Source organism: Lissotriton helveticus, chromosome 6, assembly GCF_964261635.1.
Source record: "Lissotriton helveticus chromosome 6, aLisHel1.1, whole genome shotgun sequence".
Lineage (NCBI taxonomy): Eukaryota > Metazoa > Chordata > Amphibia > Caudata > Salamandridae > Lissotriton > Lissotriton helveticus.
In genome coordinates this window covers 1,383,195,063-1,383,216,169 of record NC_136067.1, presented here as the reverse complement: position 1 = coordinate 1,383,216,169, position 21,107 = coordinate 1,383,195,063, and the positions used below count along the sequence as shown (strand labels likewise).

The window sequence follows — 21,107 nt, the reverse complement described above, 5'->3', positions numbered from 1 at the left end:
ACTACTGCTCAGATAATCAGGGATGTCGTTTACAAAGAGCGAAAATAAAGTGGGTGCCAGGACGCATCCTTGGCGTACTCCACGCTCTATGGGAATATCGCGTGTCAATTCTCCACATGGTCCCCACCTGATATTTGCATGGTTCCTATCATGTAGATGGATTATTTGGGCCAGGAGGCATCCAGGAAAACCAGCTTCACTGAGTGTCCTCCAGAGCAAATTACGAGGAACAAGGTCGAAAGCCGCCCTCAAATCCACGAAGGCGACATACAGACGACCCTTCCTAATAAGCACATACTTCCAATATAAACAACAAAATCTAAACACCTGGTCTATGGTACTGATCTTACCCCTAAACCCAGCTTGTAATTTGGTAAGTATGGCATTTTCCTCAATCCAATCATTCATTCTAAACAATAAGTGTTTGGAATAAAGCTTTTGCAGAATATCCATCAAACTAATTGGTCTATAGTTCGATGGAACCGACCTACTTCCCTTTTTAAATATAAGAACAACCTCCGCAGCGCGCCAACTGTCTGGAAATTGACAATTGCTAGACAGGGCATTGAACAGGTGATTTATATAGGGGGCCCAAACTTCGACCTCGTGTTTATACAAATCACCTGGAATTTTGTCAGGGCCAGGGGCTTTGCTACTTTTTAGGTCAGCAATGGCTCTTTCTGTCTCACTGATTGTGAAGTTCATACACTCAATTGGTGGAGAAGACCAAGTTGTAACATCTGTCCCATTGTCATATTGTTTATAGAGAGATGTGAAGTGATTTACCCAGGTCAACTCATCTAAAAAAACATCCTTCACAACTCTACCTGCATGGGACCCATTGGCCGCCAACCTCCAAAACCCCACATTGTCTTTTGCCTTTGCTGCAGTCAGCATCTCTGCCCAAATTGACTCCTCCCATCTTCTTCTTGAGCTATTTTGGGTAGACTTATAGAATTCCCTAGCCACTCTCACATCCTCCTTCGATTTATTTTTTATTGCCACCAATAAATCCCTTTTGGCTGCTCTAAAAGACTTGTCATACCATAGTTTTCCATGGCACCCCATTCTCACATTTTGATGTTTTTTTTTCGGCATTTTTGTCAGACATATTTTTAATTTTTCAAAAAATACATGGTGGAGTTCGATGAAACTATCATAGCATTCGGGCAAGAAGGAGTGATCATCTAAAGACCCAAAGATTGAGTCAAAGGTTGAGTATACATTTGCCAGTGCATTTTCGTGATCAAGAACTTGGCACCATTTCAGCGCACGCCTATTATTACTGACATGGTGCTCATCACATAAATTTAGGTTTGGAACCTCAGCTGTTACATAGGAAGGTATTTCACTGAACAAGGTACCATCAACCAATAATTCCAGTGGGTAGTGATCGCTCTCACCCCTAATAGACACCACAAAATCCAACATATATTGCCAAATGCATAGTGAAACAAATATAAAGTCCAGGTTACTTGTCGTATTGGACCTTACAAACGTGGGACATTTTGACAGATCAGAGGGGAAACGACCATTACATGCTCTGAGATTATGATCGATTGTTAAACCTACCAATTGTACGACCAGTACAGAGCAATTAACAAATTTTGTGCTCTCAAGTTGGGGGATGTTATTAGCAAGGTCTTCCTCCTCTAGAATGTCCACAAGTCCCAGGACGGGTTCGAAGTTACAATTAATATCTCCGCCCATGATTACTGGGACCTCACTGACCACCCTTTTTAAGAAGCCGTCTAAGACTTCGATAGTGGGGGATTTTTTAGAGTGCATGGAAGGTCTATTATAGATATTAATCAGGTAACATTCTTCATTTTTTGCAGATGTAATTTTCAAAGCCAGGATGTCTAATGAGCCTGTGTCAATTATTTCGATCTTAATCTTCAACGTGACTTTGGCCCATATGATAAGACCCCCCGAGGGTCTTCCCCTACTTGCTTGGACAGCCTCAATACCATAAGTTTTATACCCCATCCTGTGGGGTATATCTAATGCCCAGGTTTCTTGTAAAAAGCAAAAATCACAGGAGTCTATGTATTCTGCCCATTCTGGGTCCTTCAGATTTTTACATACCCCAGCAATATTCCAAGAGATAATAAGCAAAGAAGATTTTGCCCCATTTGTACTGCAGATAGGATTTATAGCCAATTCTGGTCCTATCGTTGGGTCTTTGACTGTTCCATCTCCATGGTACAGGACTGGATCAGATGGCCGGTCCAATACATAATCAGATACAGCATCAGCTGGAACGATCTGTTTATCCCCACAGTTATTCATACTAGACGCAGTGCCGTGCTGCATATCTAAGGCCCCGTTTATGGCTTGACAGTCCTTAACACCCTCTCCAACACGAGTCATTGCTTTTGTATTGACAGACTTATTAGAGATACTATCAGTATCAACTAGGCGATCACTGGTATATCCGCTAGGGGGCCCATTTCTCTGTATTGGGAGTCAATCCACTCCATCCAGAGGGCTGAATCTATTATAGGTAGAGGCACCATTCCACCCAATCCCAGTGCCATGTCTGCCATGTCGCATACCAGGCATGGAACGGTAGTTAACCGTAGTCCAGTTACCTCCGTTATTCACATGCCTCAAAGGAGGGTAAAAGTGCGTCAGGGGCCTAACTTCAGGCATGGGGCGGTAATTAGCCATAGTCCAGTTACCTCCATTTTTCGCATGCCTCAAGGGGGGATAGAAGAATGTTAGGGGCCTTACTTCAATGGATGATGTGCCTGCATAAACGGTTTGTGAGCAAATATATTGGGCGGTAAGAGAACCCTCAAAAGAAACAACAATACAGTCTCCCATGATGGTTTTATGTGTGGGGCCAATCCACGGTACCCTTCTTACCATAAGGATTTTACTTTTAGTATCATTTGAAATGGGCTTATTCTCGTTTAACCAATGTATTACCTTATTTTTCAAAGACAAAAAGTTCTCCTCATATTGGTTATCTAACTCAGGAACCCCGGTTAGTACAACTACAAAAGGACTTGCATCGGGTGGAAGATCTATAAATCCCCCCCTAGGAATCTTGCTAGATTGGGCGGTGTGAACATTTTGAATAGTCTTTTCTGTTGTTTTGCTCGATGAGGTCACCCTAGGGGTAGATACTGCACATACGGGGGATTTGGGAACAGTCAATTTAGTAGGACACACATTTTTGGTACCCACAGTTCCTGTATTTGCTACAAGTGCAGGACCTTTACCGTTCTGAGTATTTGCATTATTACCTTTTAGAGGAACCAAAGGGGTAGCAGAGAAAGTAAAAACTTGGGTCACTCCGCGATCAGCTACTTGAGGAACACTTGTTATAGTAGTTTGTTTGACACCCATATTTGTTGTAATAGGCACGGGGCAAATGGAAACATGAGAGCTGCTAGTGGCAGCATCTGGAGGCTGTGATTTTATACTACAAGTGTCTAAGCTGATACTAGACAAGGTGATAATACTTTTCTCCAGTTCCATTAGTTGATTTTCAATACTAGATAGCCTAATTTCAAGTGGCTTTAACAACTTTTTTAGGGTCTCCCATACAGTTTTAACAAAATCCTCCCTCCCCCCCTCCGATTCTAGCAGAGGTGTATCTGTTTTCTCTGCCATTGCGGCGTCCTGCGCATCAATATTAATGACATCTGCTGTACTGTTAGTTTCCTTCACATTACATTTTTTAGACAACTCTATACTGGGTGAGGACTGAAAAGATGGATCATTCGTACCCCCCTTCAGGTTTGACCCGGCTAATAAACACTGGTTTTGCGCCACTTTAGCTTTTTTCCTAAGATACGTTGACCCAAACGTACATTTTCTCTTTAGTATTGGTGTTACCTTAATGGGATACAAAACTTTATTGATGTCCTCAATGTCTTTGATGTCTTTGGCAGCATTGTCCTTCGGTGTCATATCCATTTTGGGTGATACTTCGGGTATCATCCTTTCGGGCGTTTCCTCAGAACAGTCCAGTGAGACATTAACAGATGGCAAGATTTCCTCGGGAACAGGGTGAACCTCAACCGGAATAACAAGTGATCTGGCAACAGTGGAGCGTTCCGGAGTCCTAGCTAAGGCAATGCTCCCCAAGGAAGATTTTTTGGCCAAGCCTAGATCAATAGAAAGTCTCCTTGCTTCTTCCAGCTCCAAGGAAACTCTATGCTGGAGTTTGGAAATTTCATTATCAATGCTTGTGTTGGTCCTTGTGATAAAGTCATCCAGAGGTCCCGTGACTTTTTTAACTTTTTTTGCCATATGGCGAGTTACACGTGTAGACATTATTCAAAAGGGTGCCCTGGTCAAAATAATGGTCGATAACAATTGATGCTTAGAATACAATAAAGCAACCACACAACCAAGAGAGGTGGACCGGTCCGGTCTCTCACGGTCTCTCACGGGCTAAAACGGGCCCGCCCTTGTCCCGGGCTTCTCCCGGCGCCCTCCCGCGCGCTCCCGCGCAGCGGGTAGAGTCACTTGTTTATATTGGCTATTTGTGAGAGGGGCGGAGCGTGCAGGGAGAGCGGCCCAGGTGCTAACAATTGGGTCTGGCGGGCGCTCCTGGGACTTGAAGTCCTGCGCCCCCACTCGCTCGCAGCCCTGCACGCCTCCCCGCTGTCCCTACCTCCCAAACAGAGCAGTAGCCCACGGATGCTGTTCTTTGTCAAATGAGCCCCCAAGGGCGAAGCGGGACCCGCGGAGCGGGTACCGCGAGCTGTGATGACAGGTCCGGTGAAGAAGTTGATAAACAGTAGCTGTAGCGCTGTGCCTTGTTTCTCATGCAAAGTGGTGACACAACGGTGTCAGACCACGTTGGGGCTTAAGTGCTGGTGAATGGGAAATGGTGGGGTGGAGCGTGCAGGGAGTGCGGCCCAGGTGCTAACAATTGGGTCTGGCGGGCGCTCCTGGGACTTGAAGTCCTGCGCCCGCACTCGCTCGCAGCCCTGACGCCTCCCCGCTGTCCCTACCTCCCAAACAGAGCAGTAGCCCACGGATGCTGTTCTTTGTCAAATGAGCCCCCAAGGGCGAAGCGGGACCCGCGGAGCGGGTACCGCGAGCTGTGATGACAGATCCGGTGAAGAAGTTGATAAACAGTAGCTGTAGCGCTGTGCCTTGTTTCTCATGCAAAGTGGTGACACGACGGTGTCAGACCACGTTGGGGCTTAAGTGCTGGTGAATGGGAAATGGTGGGGCGGAGCGTGCAGGGAGAGCGGCCCAGGTGCTAACAATTGGGTCTGGCGGGCGCTCCTGGGACTTGAAGTCCTGCGCCCGCACTCGCTCGCAGCCCTGCACGCCTCCCCGCTGTCCCTACCTCCCAAACAGAGCAGTAGCCCACGGATGCTGTTCTTTGTCAAATGAGCCCCCAAGGGCGAAGCGGGACCCGCGGAGCGGGTACCGCGAGCTGTGATGACAGGTCCGGTGAAGAAGTTAATAAACAGTAGCTGTAGCGCTGTGCCTTGTTTCTCATGCAAAGTGGTGATATATGTATTCGGTGGCAGCAGGGGGACAAATGGGAATGTGGGTGCCATCAATGCAGCCAATGATATTGGGGAAATGCGCCATCAGATAAAAGTCAGTTTTTGTTTGGAGCAGTTCAGCATGGGTTTCAGGGAAAGTTATATACTGGTCCATCCTCTGTACCATGGCGTCAAGGAATTTGTTGAAAAAGCGTGACAGGCTGCTCTGGGTCACCCCACCTATCGCAGCAACCACACTCTGGTAACTCCCAGACGCTAGCAGGTGTAGGCTGCACAGCACCTGCACGTGGGGTGGAATGGCGTGCGCCCTTGGGGTAGTGTGCTCCAACAGTGGGTGGAGGTCCCTGATGAGGCCCAAGATGGTGTCTGAGTCCAACCTGTACCTCTGGAGAATCTCTGGCTCTGTGAGCATGAACAAGGTGATCCTCTGTCTGTAGACCTGCTCCTGTCTCAGCCATTCCCTCTCTCCTTCCTCCTGTAGCCGTAGCCGCCTCGCAATGACATAAAATGCCGCCATTGTGAAAAAAGTATTGCATTTTGGGTCCTATTTTATAGGCTGCACCTGGTTACCACCTGATTTCAATCCATGGTAAATACAGACTCTTAAATACCGAATTTCAAGCAAATTCGGTATTTAAGAGCTTACCTACATCTCAATATTCAATTTTACCACTTCTTATTTACCGAATCGGTATATTTACCGAATCGGTAAATTCACCGAATCAGTAAAATTACTGATTTTGGTAAATTTACCGAATCGCAAACTGTTGCGATTCGGTAAAATTACTGATTCGGTAAATTTACCGATTTGGAATGTTTATCGAATCGGTAACTTTACCGATTCGGTAAATTTACCGATTCGGACGATTTTCAGTCCCCTACATCCCAAAAGCACAATACCGGTCGGAAACGGCCGAAAATCTGTATTTTCGGCCGTTTCCGACCGGTATTGGGCTACCTACATCTGGCCCTAAGTTGTATGTGAACATGGTCATTGTTGGTGTACTGAGTGCATTGAGGCACATGATTTAAGTCTATGGCCTAGAAGAAAGGCGTGTTCATTAATAACTTAGCTGTACACCGCTGTATGCCGACTTTCAAATTATACGTGTCACATATTTTTCGGTTGCTCACATTAAGAGCGGCGGGGAAAGGACTTTTCCATTGTTTGCACTATTTTACATTTCTCATTATCTGTGCTATGTTTCGCCAGGATAAACAACATTGCATGGTTTCGGGTCAGAAGAACTGGAAAGATAACATACAGGCAGTTTCCATGCGCTTTTTAAAATCGAAAAGGAGGCTGTGCGGTGTAACAAGTGCAAGAACCAGGGGCGAGCTACCCCCTTCTCGCTCTCAGACCACTACAAGTGAAAAAGGTATAAAAGATAGTTGCGATGAGGCAGGGAATGGGGGGTTTGAGGAACCAGCTAGAAGGATGCTGAAAGAGGGTCCCCGGCTTCAGACTCAGTGGCATAAAAGTATGTTGGCGACTTTACATGACAAATATTTTGCAATAACTAAGCAGTAAATCAGATAATTAATCCATGGGCAGGGTTTTAGATGAACTGATTAGGGATGTGTGATAGAAAATGATTTGGGTGTATTTAGCATTCACCCTTTTATCCATTTAGTTCGCTAAGTTATTAACAATTATGGAGATCATATTTTCTGATATTGTTTGTGAAAGAATAGCCCACGTTAAATATCAGTTAGTTGCAAATACCAATATTTGCGGGGGCACTATTTTTGTGATTCGTGACCGTGCTTTGCAATATCACCAGACACAGATGAGGTTCTCTTACAGGCTTGTCTAACTCCTTACACCCATACTCAATGAGTATAACTCAGATGGAAGGATGAAAGACTCTGGCTAGTTGTCCTATTCTCTGAAAAGGTTGCAGTGTCCCTTTGAGGCTTAGGAGATCTCTCGAGAGTAACTCCAATAATTTCGGGGAAGGCAACACCATTGGTGGTCCACCAACCATTACTCATCACACCTAATGGGATTTATTTGCAGGGACATTGAGGGTATCTGCAAAACTCCCACATAAGTACTACTCACCAGAAAGGTATATTTACTGTGGACACTGCTTTGTTTTCCCAGGTAAACTGAGAGAAGTGGTTAAAAGGAATGTGCAATTATTTTTGTGTCTAGGGCGGAGGGCGGTGTGCTTAGCAAAAAGCAACGCGTAGTTGCAAGAGATTATCATTATGGATGCCTGAGCAATAACTCACTTAGGATGTAATTGTGGACGACTGAATATATTCTGCAGCCCGACAATAAACCATGGTTGCAGACAAAGCATTGTAGTGTTTGACTAACAGCAGTGAAATTACAGGGTTACTAGTAGACAATAAAACTTGCGGCTGGGGAAAAAAGTTTGAGAGCAGAAAATTTGCCTCAAGACAAAGAGCTAAGTGACTCTGTGTGGTTCTATGGCTTAAGAGATGCCAAGAAGAAAGGCGAGTGAGAAGGATCAGATGCAGCTGATGGTGAGCAAATACTGAATGGAAGATGGCCCTGTAAAAGCTGGGTGTCGGCGGAAGTAATGCTGTATTGCCAACTTGCTGGTCACTTAAGCTTGTGCAATGGTTCGACAGTGTTGTTGGTTATGGTGGTTCTGCCTGAGTCATGAGATATGGGATTATAAAAGTTGCACCTTGTGGTCATTCGAGAAGCACTGACTAAAAGGAAATGAGTAAGCAAGAATGTGGCCATGAAAAGACAAGATGAAGTAAGAAGACAGATTAAAAATAAACAACAAAGGTGTTGAAATCATGTGTATCGGTAGAAACTCATGCGAAACCACACAACAGACATTTTGTATATCATAATTGTTGCTTCAGATATGCACTTCCTGCAACTTATCAAGTCAGAAAATGGAATCGTGGAGTTTTCTAGCAGTAGTAATGGTTACTATTAGGTGTATTGTAATAAGTGCTATACAATTTGTTTTGCTCTTGTTCGCAGTACTCAGTAAGTAATGGTTTGGCGATGAGATTCCAAAGTGTCTTAAAAAACGTATTCAGCAGGCCTTATGTTTAGGGAACTATGAGATATGGCAGTGCCCACCTCCAAAATGCAATTTTGACCCATTCACTCTGAATATACTTACAGGAGACATCCTTTACCACATGTCCAACATGGTTGCAATAAGATAAATGTAAGAGTGTTAAGGGTTCTCAAGCTCTTAGCAGTTGTCTTTGGGAAAGGTTACAAGGATGAAGAACAGAAAGGAGTATTGTTTTGGGAAATAAGGTTAGGGCAAAGTTATTATTAAAGAAAGTAGGGGAACAGACGATTGTCCTCATCAAAAGGTCCTGGGTAATCCTGACTCTGTTGGCAATTGGAGTTACTGCTAAAGTTGGATTACAAGACCTATAGTAAGAAGATCAGGAGTATTTCAACCATAGAAGCCATCTGCTAGAATATTATGTGTGAAAAGAGCAATATGCAGGAGAATCTAGACTGGAAATACCGATTTCCATGGGCAATATTCATAATTTCTTCAGGGGACAGTCAGTGTTCCACGCAAAATATCGAGACACTTCCTCCTTGCATTCCCTTTTGAGATCGGTAACTCCTGGCAATGGACTTACTGGTCATTACTGAGGGGCTTTCATAATGAGGTCACAGAAGTGTAACTGGGAGACTCTATTTACATAAAAATGATTTTGCCCCAATGAACACCTATTTATGTCACTGAAAGAAGTGAACTGACTTACTCTGCTGATATATTGATTCTAATTAATATTAGACTATGCCAATCCATGACGAACCAATGAATTCACTAAAAGGAGTCTCAGGAAAAAATGTAATGATAACCAAACCTAAAATGCACTAAGTCCTCATCATAAGATACAAAAAGTGGTAGTAGTATATAACAGATCACACCTCAGAAGAAATATGTATAATCAAACTGGGCAATGACGAATATATACAAGTTCCCTAGTCACTCTCAGCAATGCAACAATTGGTTGTGGTGCCTCTAAGGGTAAAAATTGTACCCTTCTACCTTGGGTACCAAGATACACAGGTACTGACAACAGTCACTGTGGGATATGGTATAGCAGGATAATACCCCGGGACTCTATACGTAATATCTCATCTCTTGTATGATTTTTATATATTAACTTCACAAAGTTTCGTCACCAATATATCACAGGCAAACAACAGAGATAAGTTTATACAAAAAGATGTTCCTTTTACTTAGAATAAATATTTTGAAACATCACAATTTCATAGAAGACTGTAAGATCCCCTATTACAAAAAACACGTAGATTGAGAAATTTTTGAAAGGAGGATTCAAAATTATACAGTCTTGATCAAGATGCGCGAGAACAGCCAACACGTGTTTCGTCACTTCCAGTGACTTCCTCAAGGCTTTCTAAAACATTTTCGTATTCATTTTCCGTGACAGCGACCAATCCTGTTTCTTTATGTATAGCAGGATATGACTAAGATGTGATACTTGACAGTGTTTTTCTTATTTATCCCAAAATAGACTTCGGCCTGTGCTACAGTCTGTGGTTCAAATTATCAAGTAATGCCAAAAGCTTGTGTCGTGGATCCTAGAAGTATCTGTCTGTCGGATGCCACATCTAAGATGTATTTTTCAGAGCATAATGTTTCGGTCCAAGCCCAAAGACAATTTACAAAATGTACTCGTCCCTGTAAGCATGTCGTGGTATCTGTATCTGGTATTAGAAAATATGGGTGGCCTTAAAAATCCATTAGTAGAACCGTAGCCATATCCAGTGTTCCATTTTTGGCTCAGGCTATAATAGGCCCGCATATTAAATTCGGCCACCTGACGGCATGAGCGTCCAACTTCTAAGTTGGACGCTCACGCCGTCCTCATCATAACAACATTGAAAATTATACAAGTGAGTAATCAGTTACTTTTTATTCTAAAATTAACAATGGTTTTAAAAAAATACAATAAAATCGCTTGCCAAACCCTACTTCATATATGTCCTCACATTTCACCCAGTACTGCCCTAGTCAAACCAGTTTATTATTGCCAGGCTTATACATTCACAGAAGTGCATTCCTACTACAACCACTTACACTTGTGAATTTTTTGTATAATAACCACCTACAGCCTAGTCTAGCCAGAATATTTGCCCCCGAGCACAAACCCTGATATTTTAAATAGACATCAATTATCTTGTTTTGGCTACATTGTTATACTAACAAGGGTGTTTATAAAGAGACACCAGAATATAAATGACTCTTGATGAAACAAATGAAAAAAGGACTAGTTCATTAGTGGTCTAAGTTTCAGATGGAAATTTTCGTGATAGCAAACCTAAAAATGAATTAAACATCCATGAGAAATACACAAAAATAACGAAACGGCAGTGGATAGCTAGAAAAAAGAACATTAATTACATTTGAATATTTTCGTACTTGAAGACAAGATGTTATATTCCAGAGTGTTCTTCATACATTGATGGAATATGAAAATATGTAGGACGTGAATAGCTAGCAAGACATTTTAATGAATCTTTCCAGTAAAAAAAACCATTTTAGTACTACTTTTTAAGAGTTAAAGGTGACTCTTCAAGAAACGGTATACTTTTAGAATGGGAACAGAGCTGTATTTTAGGCTTGGTTATCATTACATGTTTTTCCCGAGGCACTTTGTGAGAGGTCACCTGGTGGTCATGGTACAATTGAGGGAAATACATTACAATGGACATAGTAGTGGACTGGGTCAGTTCCCTCCTTTTAGTGAAGTAATTATGTAATTGATGGAAACAATTACATATGTTTATATGGAATAAAGTTATAAAGCAATCTTTTTAAGAGTCTGTTAAATTATTTACCGCCCATTAAGGGTAAATAAGGTGTGGTGCTACAGTATTTCGGTGCACTTTAGAAAGTGAAATGTGGCAATTATAGTGTTAAAGAAAACAAGTACTGTTGAACACCGTCAAGAGTTATGATAAGCTAAAATGTACCACTGCATGTGAAACACGGATAGCCTTATGATGTAGAAAGTTTCTAGGTTTTTTTTTTAAGTTTCAAAAGCTTTATTACGACAATTAAGTCTTAAAGCACATACATATAACAGCTTAAAAAAAGAACAAATGCGTTAAAAACCACGAATTACAGAACATTAAAATATAATAATTGTTTTTTTTTGTTTTTTTTTTAATGATAATAATTACTTTATTGTTTGATTATTTAAAATCTTACAATATACAGTTACAAAAATACTTTTAGTATAAAACCAATAAAATTTTCATCATAAAATTCATTAAAATATATCCTTAGTATACTTGATTTAGGACTTAGTCTACTAATTTTGTTTTTACCATTAATAAAATTTTTACAAAGGTAGCATTCATGGCTATATCATTTGATTGAAGACAACATTTCAGGGCTTGCCTACATGATCGTATTCCACGTACAATAAAAGGGACTTCAAGTAGTTTTGTCCTTTCATTTCGTAGTCCTGGACAAATAACAGAACATTAAAATATGCAGTATAAATATAATAAAAAGAAGAAAGGACATTTAATCCATTTGATTAAAAGGTATTAAAGAGAATCAGAGTGTAATACAAAGATAATTAATTAAAACTATTATTGTAATCAGGGGAGTTTAGGTGTTACTCAGCTTTAGATTCCACCAATGTGGCGCATAGGTATACTCCATGACCAGCTTAAAAATGTAGCCATTGCTATGGCAATTGGTGGTGCGGGACGGACCAAAGTACTCTCATTGCCTCGGCACAGTTTCTAAGGCCCAGTGATTTAGCTATCGGACTTAGCCATGCACACCGAGGAATAGAGTATGCAGGGCAGACTATGAGGACATGGGGTACTGTTTCAGTTTGGTCTATGCAAAAAGAGCATTTGTCGCTCTCGCCTTTACCCCACTTTGCAGTAAATGATCTGATTGGCAGAGTGCCTATCCTTTGCTGGAAATATAATTTCCGGTCACAGGGTTTAGTTATGGTGTCCCAGTATTGCTCAAGGAAGGGAGAGGATTTGAACTCCATAAATGTACCTGTTAAAGATAAAGAAGATTGGCTGCGATATGTGCTGCAGAACACCATTTCCCAATATTTTGCCTTGTTTACTTATTTGAAGGGGAAATGCGCATTGGCAGGGTCTGTCCATTATACACTCATGCCCATCATTTCAAGAAGGGACTTGATTTCCCGAAGCCATTTGATTCTATGTGGGCTATCTGCCAGAATAACGTCCATAATGCCCAACGCAGAGTGTTTTAATTCCTTTGTAGACCAGAGTCTCCACCAATATAAGAGGGGGCGAAGTCTGGCCAGGTCCGCTACGGGTTTCCTGCCAAGGTCATACAACAACGGGCCTGAGGGGGTTGCCTATGATTTTCCTTAAAAACTTTGTTTCTGCAACAGAAATCGCCCTAAGGTTTTCAAAGCCCCACAACTCAGCCCCATACAACGTAGAACTCAAAACTTTCGAGTCATAAATTTGTATGCCCGGACTTATAGGTTTAGTATGTGACAGCCTATGATTTGTATAACTAGCCCCTGCGTTTTGGCGAAATTTCAAAACAGACATATCCATTTGGCCCTTCCATCCCATATCTTTTTGTAAAGTTATGCCCAAATCTACAAAAGACTTAATGTGTTCCAAGGGGAGGTTATCAATTGTTATACCGCCCCTAAATGATCTATGCTGGTTAAAGAACATACATTTTGTTTTATTATTATTAATTTCCAATCCCCGAGAAGTACAGAAATCATTAAAACACTTCAAGGGCACGTTGGAGGCCGCTGGGGGTTTTAGATAAAATGAGCGTATCGTCCGCAAATAGTAAAATAGGTGTGCGGATACCGGCCACAGCTGGGGCATCAGAGGCTACATGCATAAAGGAGTCCACTATACCGTTAATGTAAAGAGAGAATAGTGTTGGCGCTAACACACATCCTTGGCGGACTCCACAGGCCACAGGGAATGAGTCTGTGACACTGCCCTGATCACCCCATCTTATGTGGGCAAAGTTGTACTCATGCAGGCGAATGATTAATGTTAATAACTCAGGTGCCATCCCCAGCTCAGATAGGACAGACCATAATTTGCTGTGAGGAACTAGGTCTAAAGCTGACCTAAGGTCAACAAAAGCAATGTAAAGTGAACCATTCGCCAAGACCACAGTGTGCCAATATAGTGTTACAAAACAAAGGATCTGGTCGACTGTGCTGGTTTTTGACCGAAAGCCCGCCTGAAAGGGTGACAGAATTGCATGTTCGTCAATCCACTCCTGAACAATATTCAAGACCATGCGACCCACAACTTTTTGTAAGCAATCTATCAAACTTATGGGCCTGTAATTTTCTGGTCTCGACTTGTCGCCTTTTTTAAAGATGGGTACAATTTCAGCCCCTTTCCATGATGTTGGGACTGAAGCACCTTGAGCAGTGGCATTTGCCAGAATGGTGATGTACTGAACCCAGTTAGATTTATCGGTTAAGAAAAGGTCAGCGGGGATTCCGTTAATGCCTGGAGCTCTATCCTCTGTTACAGCTCCCAACGCTCTCTCTGTATCGGCCGGTACAAAGGGTGCATCTCTAAAAAGAGTATACACACAATCCTCCAGTGCCCTCACATTATCGTCCTTACAGGCATACTGAGGTTTGAAGAAATCCACCCACTAGTGTTTATCGACATGATTCTGCGGGCATTCCGGTTGGCCCCCATTTGGCGAGATTCCAGAACAATTTAGAGTCTCTATTTGTACATGCTACTTCTAAGTCCTGCCACCTATTCTCATCATACTCTTTTTTAGCCAAAACCTGAGTCGTCCTATAGTTATTTTGTGCCTCGCAGACTCTCACAGGATTCCTTGATTTAAGCTCCATCCCTAATCTAGTTCGTGCCGCTCTACAAGCCTCATTAAACCATGAGTTCTGCATCTGGGTCATTATTGGTCTAGGCATTCGCCTTGCAAAGTGGGTGCGTAACATTAGGAAAAAAGAGTTATGGATGCCAGTAATTTCCTTTCGGAAATCGGGATTATTTTGCAAGCCAGCCTCAAGACTGGCTTGGGTGTCAATCATATCCTTATTAATGGCAGTTAACGTTTCAGGACTCTTGACAAGTTTTGCCCATTACAAATGCTGTGTGTCATTTGAGCAAATCAAGTCCAGAGTAGTTAGTCTTTCTCTGTGGTAGCTCGCATTGAGCTGACCCCGGAGTTCAAAAGTAGAGCATAGAGGGTGGTGGTCGCTTTCCATATGCTCCTCTATGGACATATCCTTTAGGAGCTGCCAAAATTTGAGATTAACAAACAGATAGTCTATTCTGCTACTAGATCGGCCATTGTTTAAGCAGGTATGGGCTCCATGAAGGTCCGAGGGTGTACGCCCATTTGCTGCCCTTAGCCCTTTCTCTAAGCAGAACCCCTTTAATTGTATGGCTGCATCCGTCCATCTGTTCACCGGAGGTAAGTTCAGCCTAGGGATACCCCACCTTTCATCCTCATCGCCTGCAAGGTCAATTTCACCGGGGCCCAATGGTTCGAAGATTGTGTTGAAATCTCCGGCAATCACAACCATTGGGTCCTGGGATGTGGAAAGTAATAACTGGTCCCTAATGGTATATCGCTGACTTGCTGTAACATGTATATGACGGATTTGGAATGTGAAACAATGCAATGTCATTAATAAGGACACGTTTAAAAAAAATGAAAACAAGTAGTTGCTGGAATAAGTCAGAGAGTGATGGTGGATTGGTTAAGGATTGCAGACTTAATTTTGGTGCTGTTAGAGATTTGTGGAAATTCTGCAGATGCGAAAAACGTGGGAGGAGAAAAGACTAGACGGGTTAGTGAAGCATGAGCAGCTTGTACGTCTAGTAGTTATGCGTTAAGGGATAAGAGAAAACATGTTCCTCTGGGAGTTGCTTCTACATGATTAAAACCTTGGCATGTCTGCTCCAGTTGACAAAAGGGAGTTGGAATAATGAATGTAATAGTGGGTGCTTGACACTGTGTTTGATACAAAATATATTAGTTTCCTTAACCCAGAACTACATGGCACGACTTTTGTACACTGAGCACTTAAGATGATGCATATCTGTGGAAACAAGAGACCTAGGCATTCCTGAGTTTATACTTCTGCTGGAGAGAGGGAGCCAGCATGTTTCTGGAGGACCATTTTATGCTGACAAGCAGAGCCACAAAGGCTGGAAGTGGGCGCGTTGCACAATGAAGAGCACTGGGGAAATAAACGTCCCCTTCTAGCTACTTGGAATTGAAGAGATTTGGATAGAAAGCCACCGTGAAAGAGAGAAGGACTGTGATGTGTGTGGCAGAAAATGTGAAGCATGCCTTTATTTACTATAAATCAACATATCCCGCGCTTTGTTGGGTATCCACACCCTAAGGAGCCACTGGCGGTATAAGGAATGAAAACAAGGAATGCAAAAAGTTGCAAGATCTTGGGTTTCATAACCATTCAGCTCCAGGGGACCATTACTGGATGGCCACCCACTCACACTGTGTACAAATAGTGCGGCACAATACAGCATGGACCATGGAAATGTCCCAGGACTATTTTACAGTTCATGCTTTTGTTAATTTCAAGATACACATAATCGTCCTTTTTGTGATTAACATAAAGGAATTTAATTAGGTAATGATGACAGTAACATGTAGATTCATTACTGTCATTGCCACAAACTGCACATTTTAGTAAAATAATCAAAAAACAAACTTACAGCGATTTCTCTGCAGGCTGACATGGATATTCCAGTACCTTCTATTTGCTTCAATGCATAGTCCTTTTCATCTTTTCTGAGTAAAACGATAAAAGCTATTTCAGGCAATATAAATACAAATCAACAGTAGCTCATGAATAGCCTACATCGCTATCTAAACTACATTACTCGCATTCCCTGGGGTATTCTACTGCCTTTACAATAATGGACAGATCACAGAGCAAACATACTTCAGTCATCTTTGGTATCATTCTGTGAAAACATGAAAATAGCATGAAAGAGGTCCAGAAAACTACAGTTCACGTAGAAAATAGGTACATGAAATTACTCATTGAGCTATAAGTATTTTAAAATTAGCAATATTCTTTAAAAATATCATTTCTAAAGTTATCTTCTGCATATCATTGATAATTCATTATAATATTATATATGACATTATATTATATTTAGATGTCAATAGGGCCAATTGATTGGAATTTGGGAAAGAAAATGTATTATTATACAACAACATCTAGTCAATGAAACCTATTTTTAAATTTCAAAAGATGAACGCGAGAGAATAATCTGTCACTTCTCACTTTCAAGCAAACATAATACAATTAACTGTGTACTTTAAGTAAGTACTTTTAAGATCCAAACTAATTTGACTGTAGCCGCCAACGCTCAAGCACCCCTCTAACAACTAGGATCTTCACAAGGTAATGTGTCAATTAGCAACTGGGTGGAGGGACGGTAAGCACCCTTCTAACAAGGGCAGCAAGCGTTCTCACTCACAAGATTGAAATAACAGAGAGGCGCCTACCATTGGAGCCTCTGATCTCTCAGAAGCGCTCTTCTTTAGGGCGTAAAAGCACAAAAAATGTCCCCTCCCGTCTTAGAGTTCCATTAGTCCACCCGGCAAATAGTCCTCCAGAATCGTCTACTGTGACACCTGCTACCCCTCCAATATTTACATGGGGTCCTGTCCCCCATTCCCACTCCGATCACAACAGCGAACTACCAGTTAAGAGACAAAGGGGTGGTGGGCCACAGACACAAAACCCGGTACAAGTCCCTCGAGTAACAAAACCAAGGGAGATCACAACTACGGAAACTGGCCCAAGCACTCCTCAGTCCCCAATTCCGCTGCCGCAATTGTCCGATGATATGTGGAAAAAACTAGAAAACATGGTAACCTTTTTATTGTACCCGCTATTACTAAAATTAACACAGATTGAAGAGAGATTATGTTGCATTGAGGTCCAGGGCACGGGTAATTGATGTCCTCTAGAGCTCTCGTCCCCCAGTACCGCCCAACAATTACAGACGAGGAGTCAATTACTGGAAACTAATTGACACCTTCCATATAATAGTCCGGGACTGGTATCACACCCAAATGCCCGTACTGAAACTGGACCTCTTTTTCAGCCCCATATGTCCCCTCCACAAGTTAATGTACACCATCAGAAGCCAACGGAAGACATAATGCCACCCCTACCCATTAGAAGTACTTTAAAGTGTCCGGTGGTCTCGTTGAGGGGGAATAATGGGAGAGACGATCCTCGGAGACCAGAAAAACTTAAGGTGGGGAAGAACCTTCTGTCGGACCAGTCCCTGCATCTACCACTAGCAGCTTCCCAACTTGTACTGGGTTTGGTTAATGTACCAATCCTTCGGGAGGACCAGCATGAAACAACTATCCAATAATGGACAAATTCCTGCACTGGCTGTTGCGACATCTAACCTATCTGGGCGGGTGGTGGGGGGGGGGAATCCTCACCATAATCAAATTATTAGGGTGGGGTGGTTGGGTACTTCTAGCAAAGCAATTCCGGGTCACTGTGTGGTCATACATTGTAATAACAAATATGTAGTTAGATCTCTTTTAGGCCAGCTATATAAAATCCCCCCCAAAGGGCACTCAGATTACTGCCCTCCCGCTGGAGTATTTTTATAGTCACTCCTCACTCTTGGGAAATGAACACACAGGTCAAGTGAGGGGAAGGCCAATAAGGAACCAAACAGATGGAACTATCAGTGGTCCAGGGCTGAGCTTGGAAAATAGATATGCCACCCTGACAGACCTGGAAGCTTGTGATTGACTGCGCCAAGGCGGTACTAACCTTGAAGAGTGATTAGATAGTTTGGTTAGACCAGCTCTTGACAGTCAAGGGAGCCCTAAAATTACTGACACCCAGAAAGTGGCTCATAAACACCCAATCAGCTTAACATCTTGGAATGTGGCTGATATTGCCCATAAATTAGGCAATGAACACTGGCATAAACTCTGGCAATATCAGGATATCACATGCCTTCAGGAAACATGGGCTACAGAACCTATTTTTGTAAATGGTTACCGTTCATTGACAACAGAGGCAACACTATCAGTGTCAGGGAGAGCAAAGGGGGGTCTTTTAACCCTAATCCCTAACACAGTACCGTTAACAGTAAAGAAGGTTGAACGTCCGAATACCCATTTTCACCTGTCTTATTAAAGTCTGCTAGTGAAAGTGTCTGGCTCTTAATTAACTACTTAATAATGAAGTTGGAGGAACTATGGACTTAGTGGTTGATGAGCTGAACATGGTGACATATACATTTACCAAGATTGTTAATAGAGGAGCACTCAATATTATCTGGGTGGGTGATTTTAACATACATCTTTGTAAGCACAATGAAGATCATATTTGTGGTCTAGAAGACCCGTTGGAAAATCCAATGCACACAATAAATATGGAAACAGCGTAAATCGAATGCTGTTCATTAGAAACATAGCAATAGCCAATAACCCGAACTCACTATCAGACCAGGCAGGGAAAACTTTTAGACTAAATGATTATGAATGTACTATCGACTTTATTTTAGTCACAATTCCTTTTAGCTATAAGGTTACCCACGTAGATAACCTATTCACAAGTTTTAGTGACCACGCCATTTTAATTATACAGCTAAGTCTGGTCATTAAGGAAGCGACGCAGTACCCGCTAATACAAAATCCAACTTTGTCAAGAAAAAATAGTTTTCAACTAAAATGGGCACAAATTGACAAGTTGAAACTGGTTCATGGGATTATTACAAATATATTGGATAACATCTACCACTGCCTAGAATTAGAGACTAGCCTAGCATTACTAATATTACATTTCACAGACCTACTAGGGAAAGCATCTAAGCGCTGGTATGATTCCCCCTGCACAAAAACCAGAAAATCACTTACCAAAGCCCTTAAAACTCGACCCAGAAATGCAGAGCAAATAGGATCACTACATTGTGATTATAAGTCAGCAAGAAGGAAAAGAGAAAGGGACATGAGGGAGGAGGCCCGGGATGAACTTGATCATGCAGCTAGGACGGGCAATAGCAGAGATTTCTTGAAGGTAATCAATGCCCCCTGCTTCAAAAACCCAAAGGACCTGACATTGGATATACATGTAGGCGAAGAAGCATGGGTGGCACATTTTGAACGTATCTTTGCCGCCAGTATCTCCCCGGTGTCACTCCCTACTAATATAGATCTAGAAATGCAGGGGAATGTGTCTTTCACACTTACAGAAGAAAGAAGAGGGCTGGTGGCCTGTAGTGCTGTGAAGGCTCCGGGTGCTGATGGGGTACTGATTGATTTTTGCCAGGAAAATCAAGATCTGTGGGCCCCATTGCAAACCAATGTTTTTTAACAGTATAGCTATAGTTGGTCCTCCGCTTTAATGCAAGTCTAGTGTAATTGTCCCGATATATAAAAAAGGAGACAGAGAAAGCCTCCAGAACTACAGGCCAATCTCCTTGCTGGACCCAACTGCTAAACTCAAGGGCTGACTTTTTCTATTTAGGCTGGAGTGATGGGTCCAAGAGAAGAATATTTAAATGCAGGCACAAGATGAGTTCCAGCAGGGAAAGGGCACTATAGATCAGTACTTGAAACTATCATTAACCAAAGATAAATACACCAGAGCAAAGGATGGAAAAATGTATATGGCCTTTATGGACCTGTCAGCAGTATTCAATTGTGTGAGCCACCTCAAGCATTGGCATATAATGGAGGTGATGGGGATTGAGCCACCCATATTTAACTACGTCCGCCAATTATATTCAAATGCTACTGCATGTGTTCCATATGACAAAAATGGGGAATGCACCTGCCCCTTTAAGATCGCCAGAGGAGTTAGGCAAGGTTGTGTCCTTGCCCAGTTTCTTTTCTCTATCTATACTAACAGGGTTGAGGCAGCCCTTTTGGGTTCATCTCTGGATGTCCCCACGTTTGACGCTCACTCTCTGCCTATATTGGCTTACGCCGATGACGCGGTACTGATCACTAGAATGGGGCTAGCCCTCCAGCGACTCATAACATTATATGCATCCTTCATGGCTTCATTGGATTTGAAAGTTAATGAAATGAAATCTTTTGTCATCATAGCAGGGGCTGGTAAACGTGATAAAGCCGACCCCTTCCATATGGGATCCCGTAAAATAGATGTGGTAGATACCTTCCCTTACTTGGGGGTTCTGTTTGACAAAAAACAAACTTGGTCAAACCTGGTGGCGGGTAGGGTTCTAGGAATGGAGAGGAGTTTGACAGCTATTCAGTCCTTTTCCAAAAATGTAGGCGCTAGTCCCCATGACCCAATAAAAAACATCTACGAGACTAAGATGAAGTCAGCAGCTACGTATGAGGCAGGAGTCTGGGGTATGGCATCCAGTGACACTCTCCAAGAACTCGAGGATAGATTTTTTTAAGTCCCTAGTGTCCCTTCCGCCTTCATATTCCAAATATATCCTACATACAAAACTGGGCTTGGCCTATATCTCAGACACGATCAGATTAGCTCCGATCTTATTGTGGTTTTCCATTTGGCGTAGGGGTACGGTAAATATTACACAAAACATAATAAAATTGGAACATTATAAGAAGAGTAGATGGCTAAGTT

General features: G+C 42.3%; 1 protein-coding gene across 3 annotated transcripts in view; it reads right to left on the bottom strand.

The window, feature by feature from the left end:
- Window positions 1-21,107, bottom strand: part of CDK19 (cyclin dependent kinase 19) — a 1,513,666-nt gene that overhangs the window by 1,138,040 nt on the left and 354,519 nt on the right. For 2 of the 3 annotated variants that reach the window (XM_078649167.1, XM_078649165.1), the window contains exon 2: window positions 16,207-16,282. In XM_078649167.1, coding sequence (XP_078505293.1) covers window positions 16,207-16,282 — 76 coding nt within the window. The remainder of the gene's footprint in view (window positions 1-16,206; window positions 16,283-21,107) is intronic. The other variant, XM_078649166.1, reaches the window with a different exon arrangement.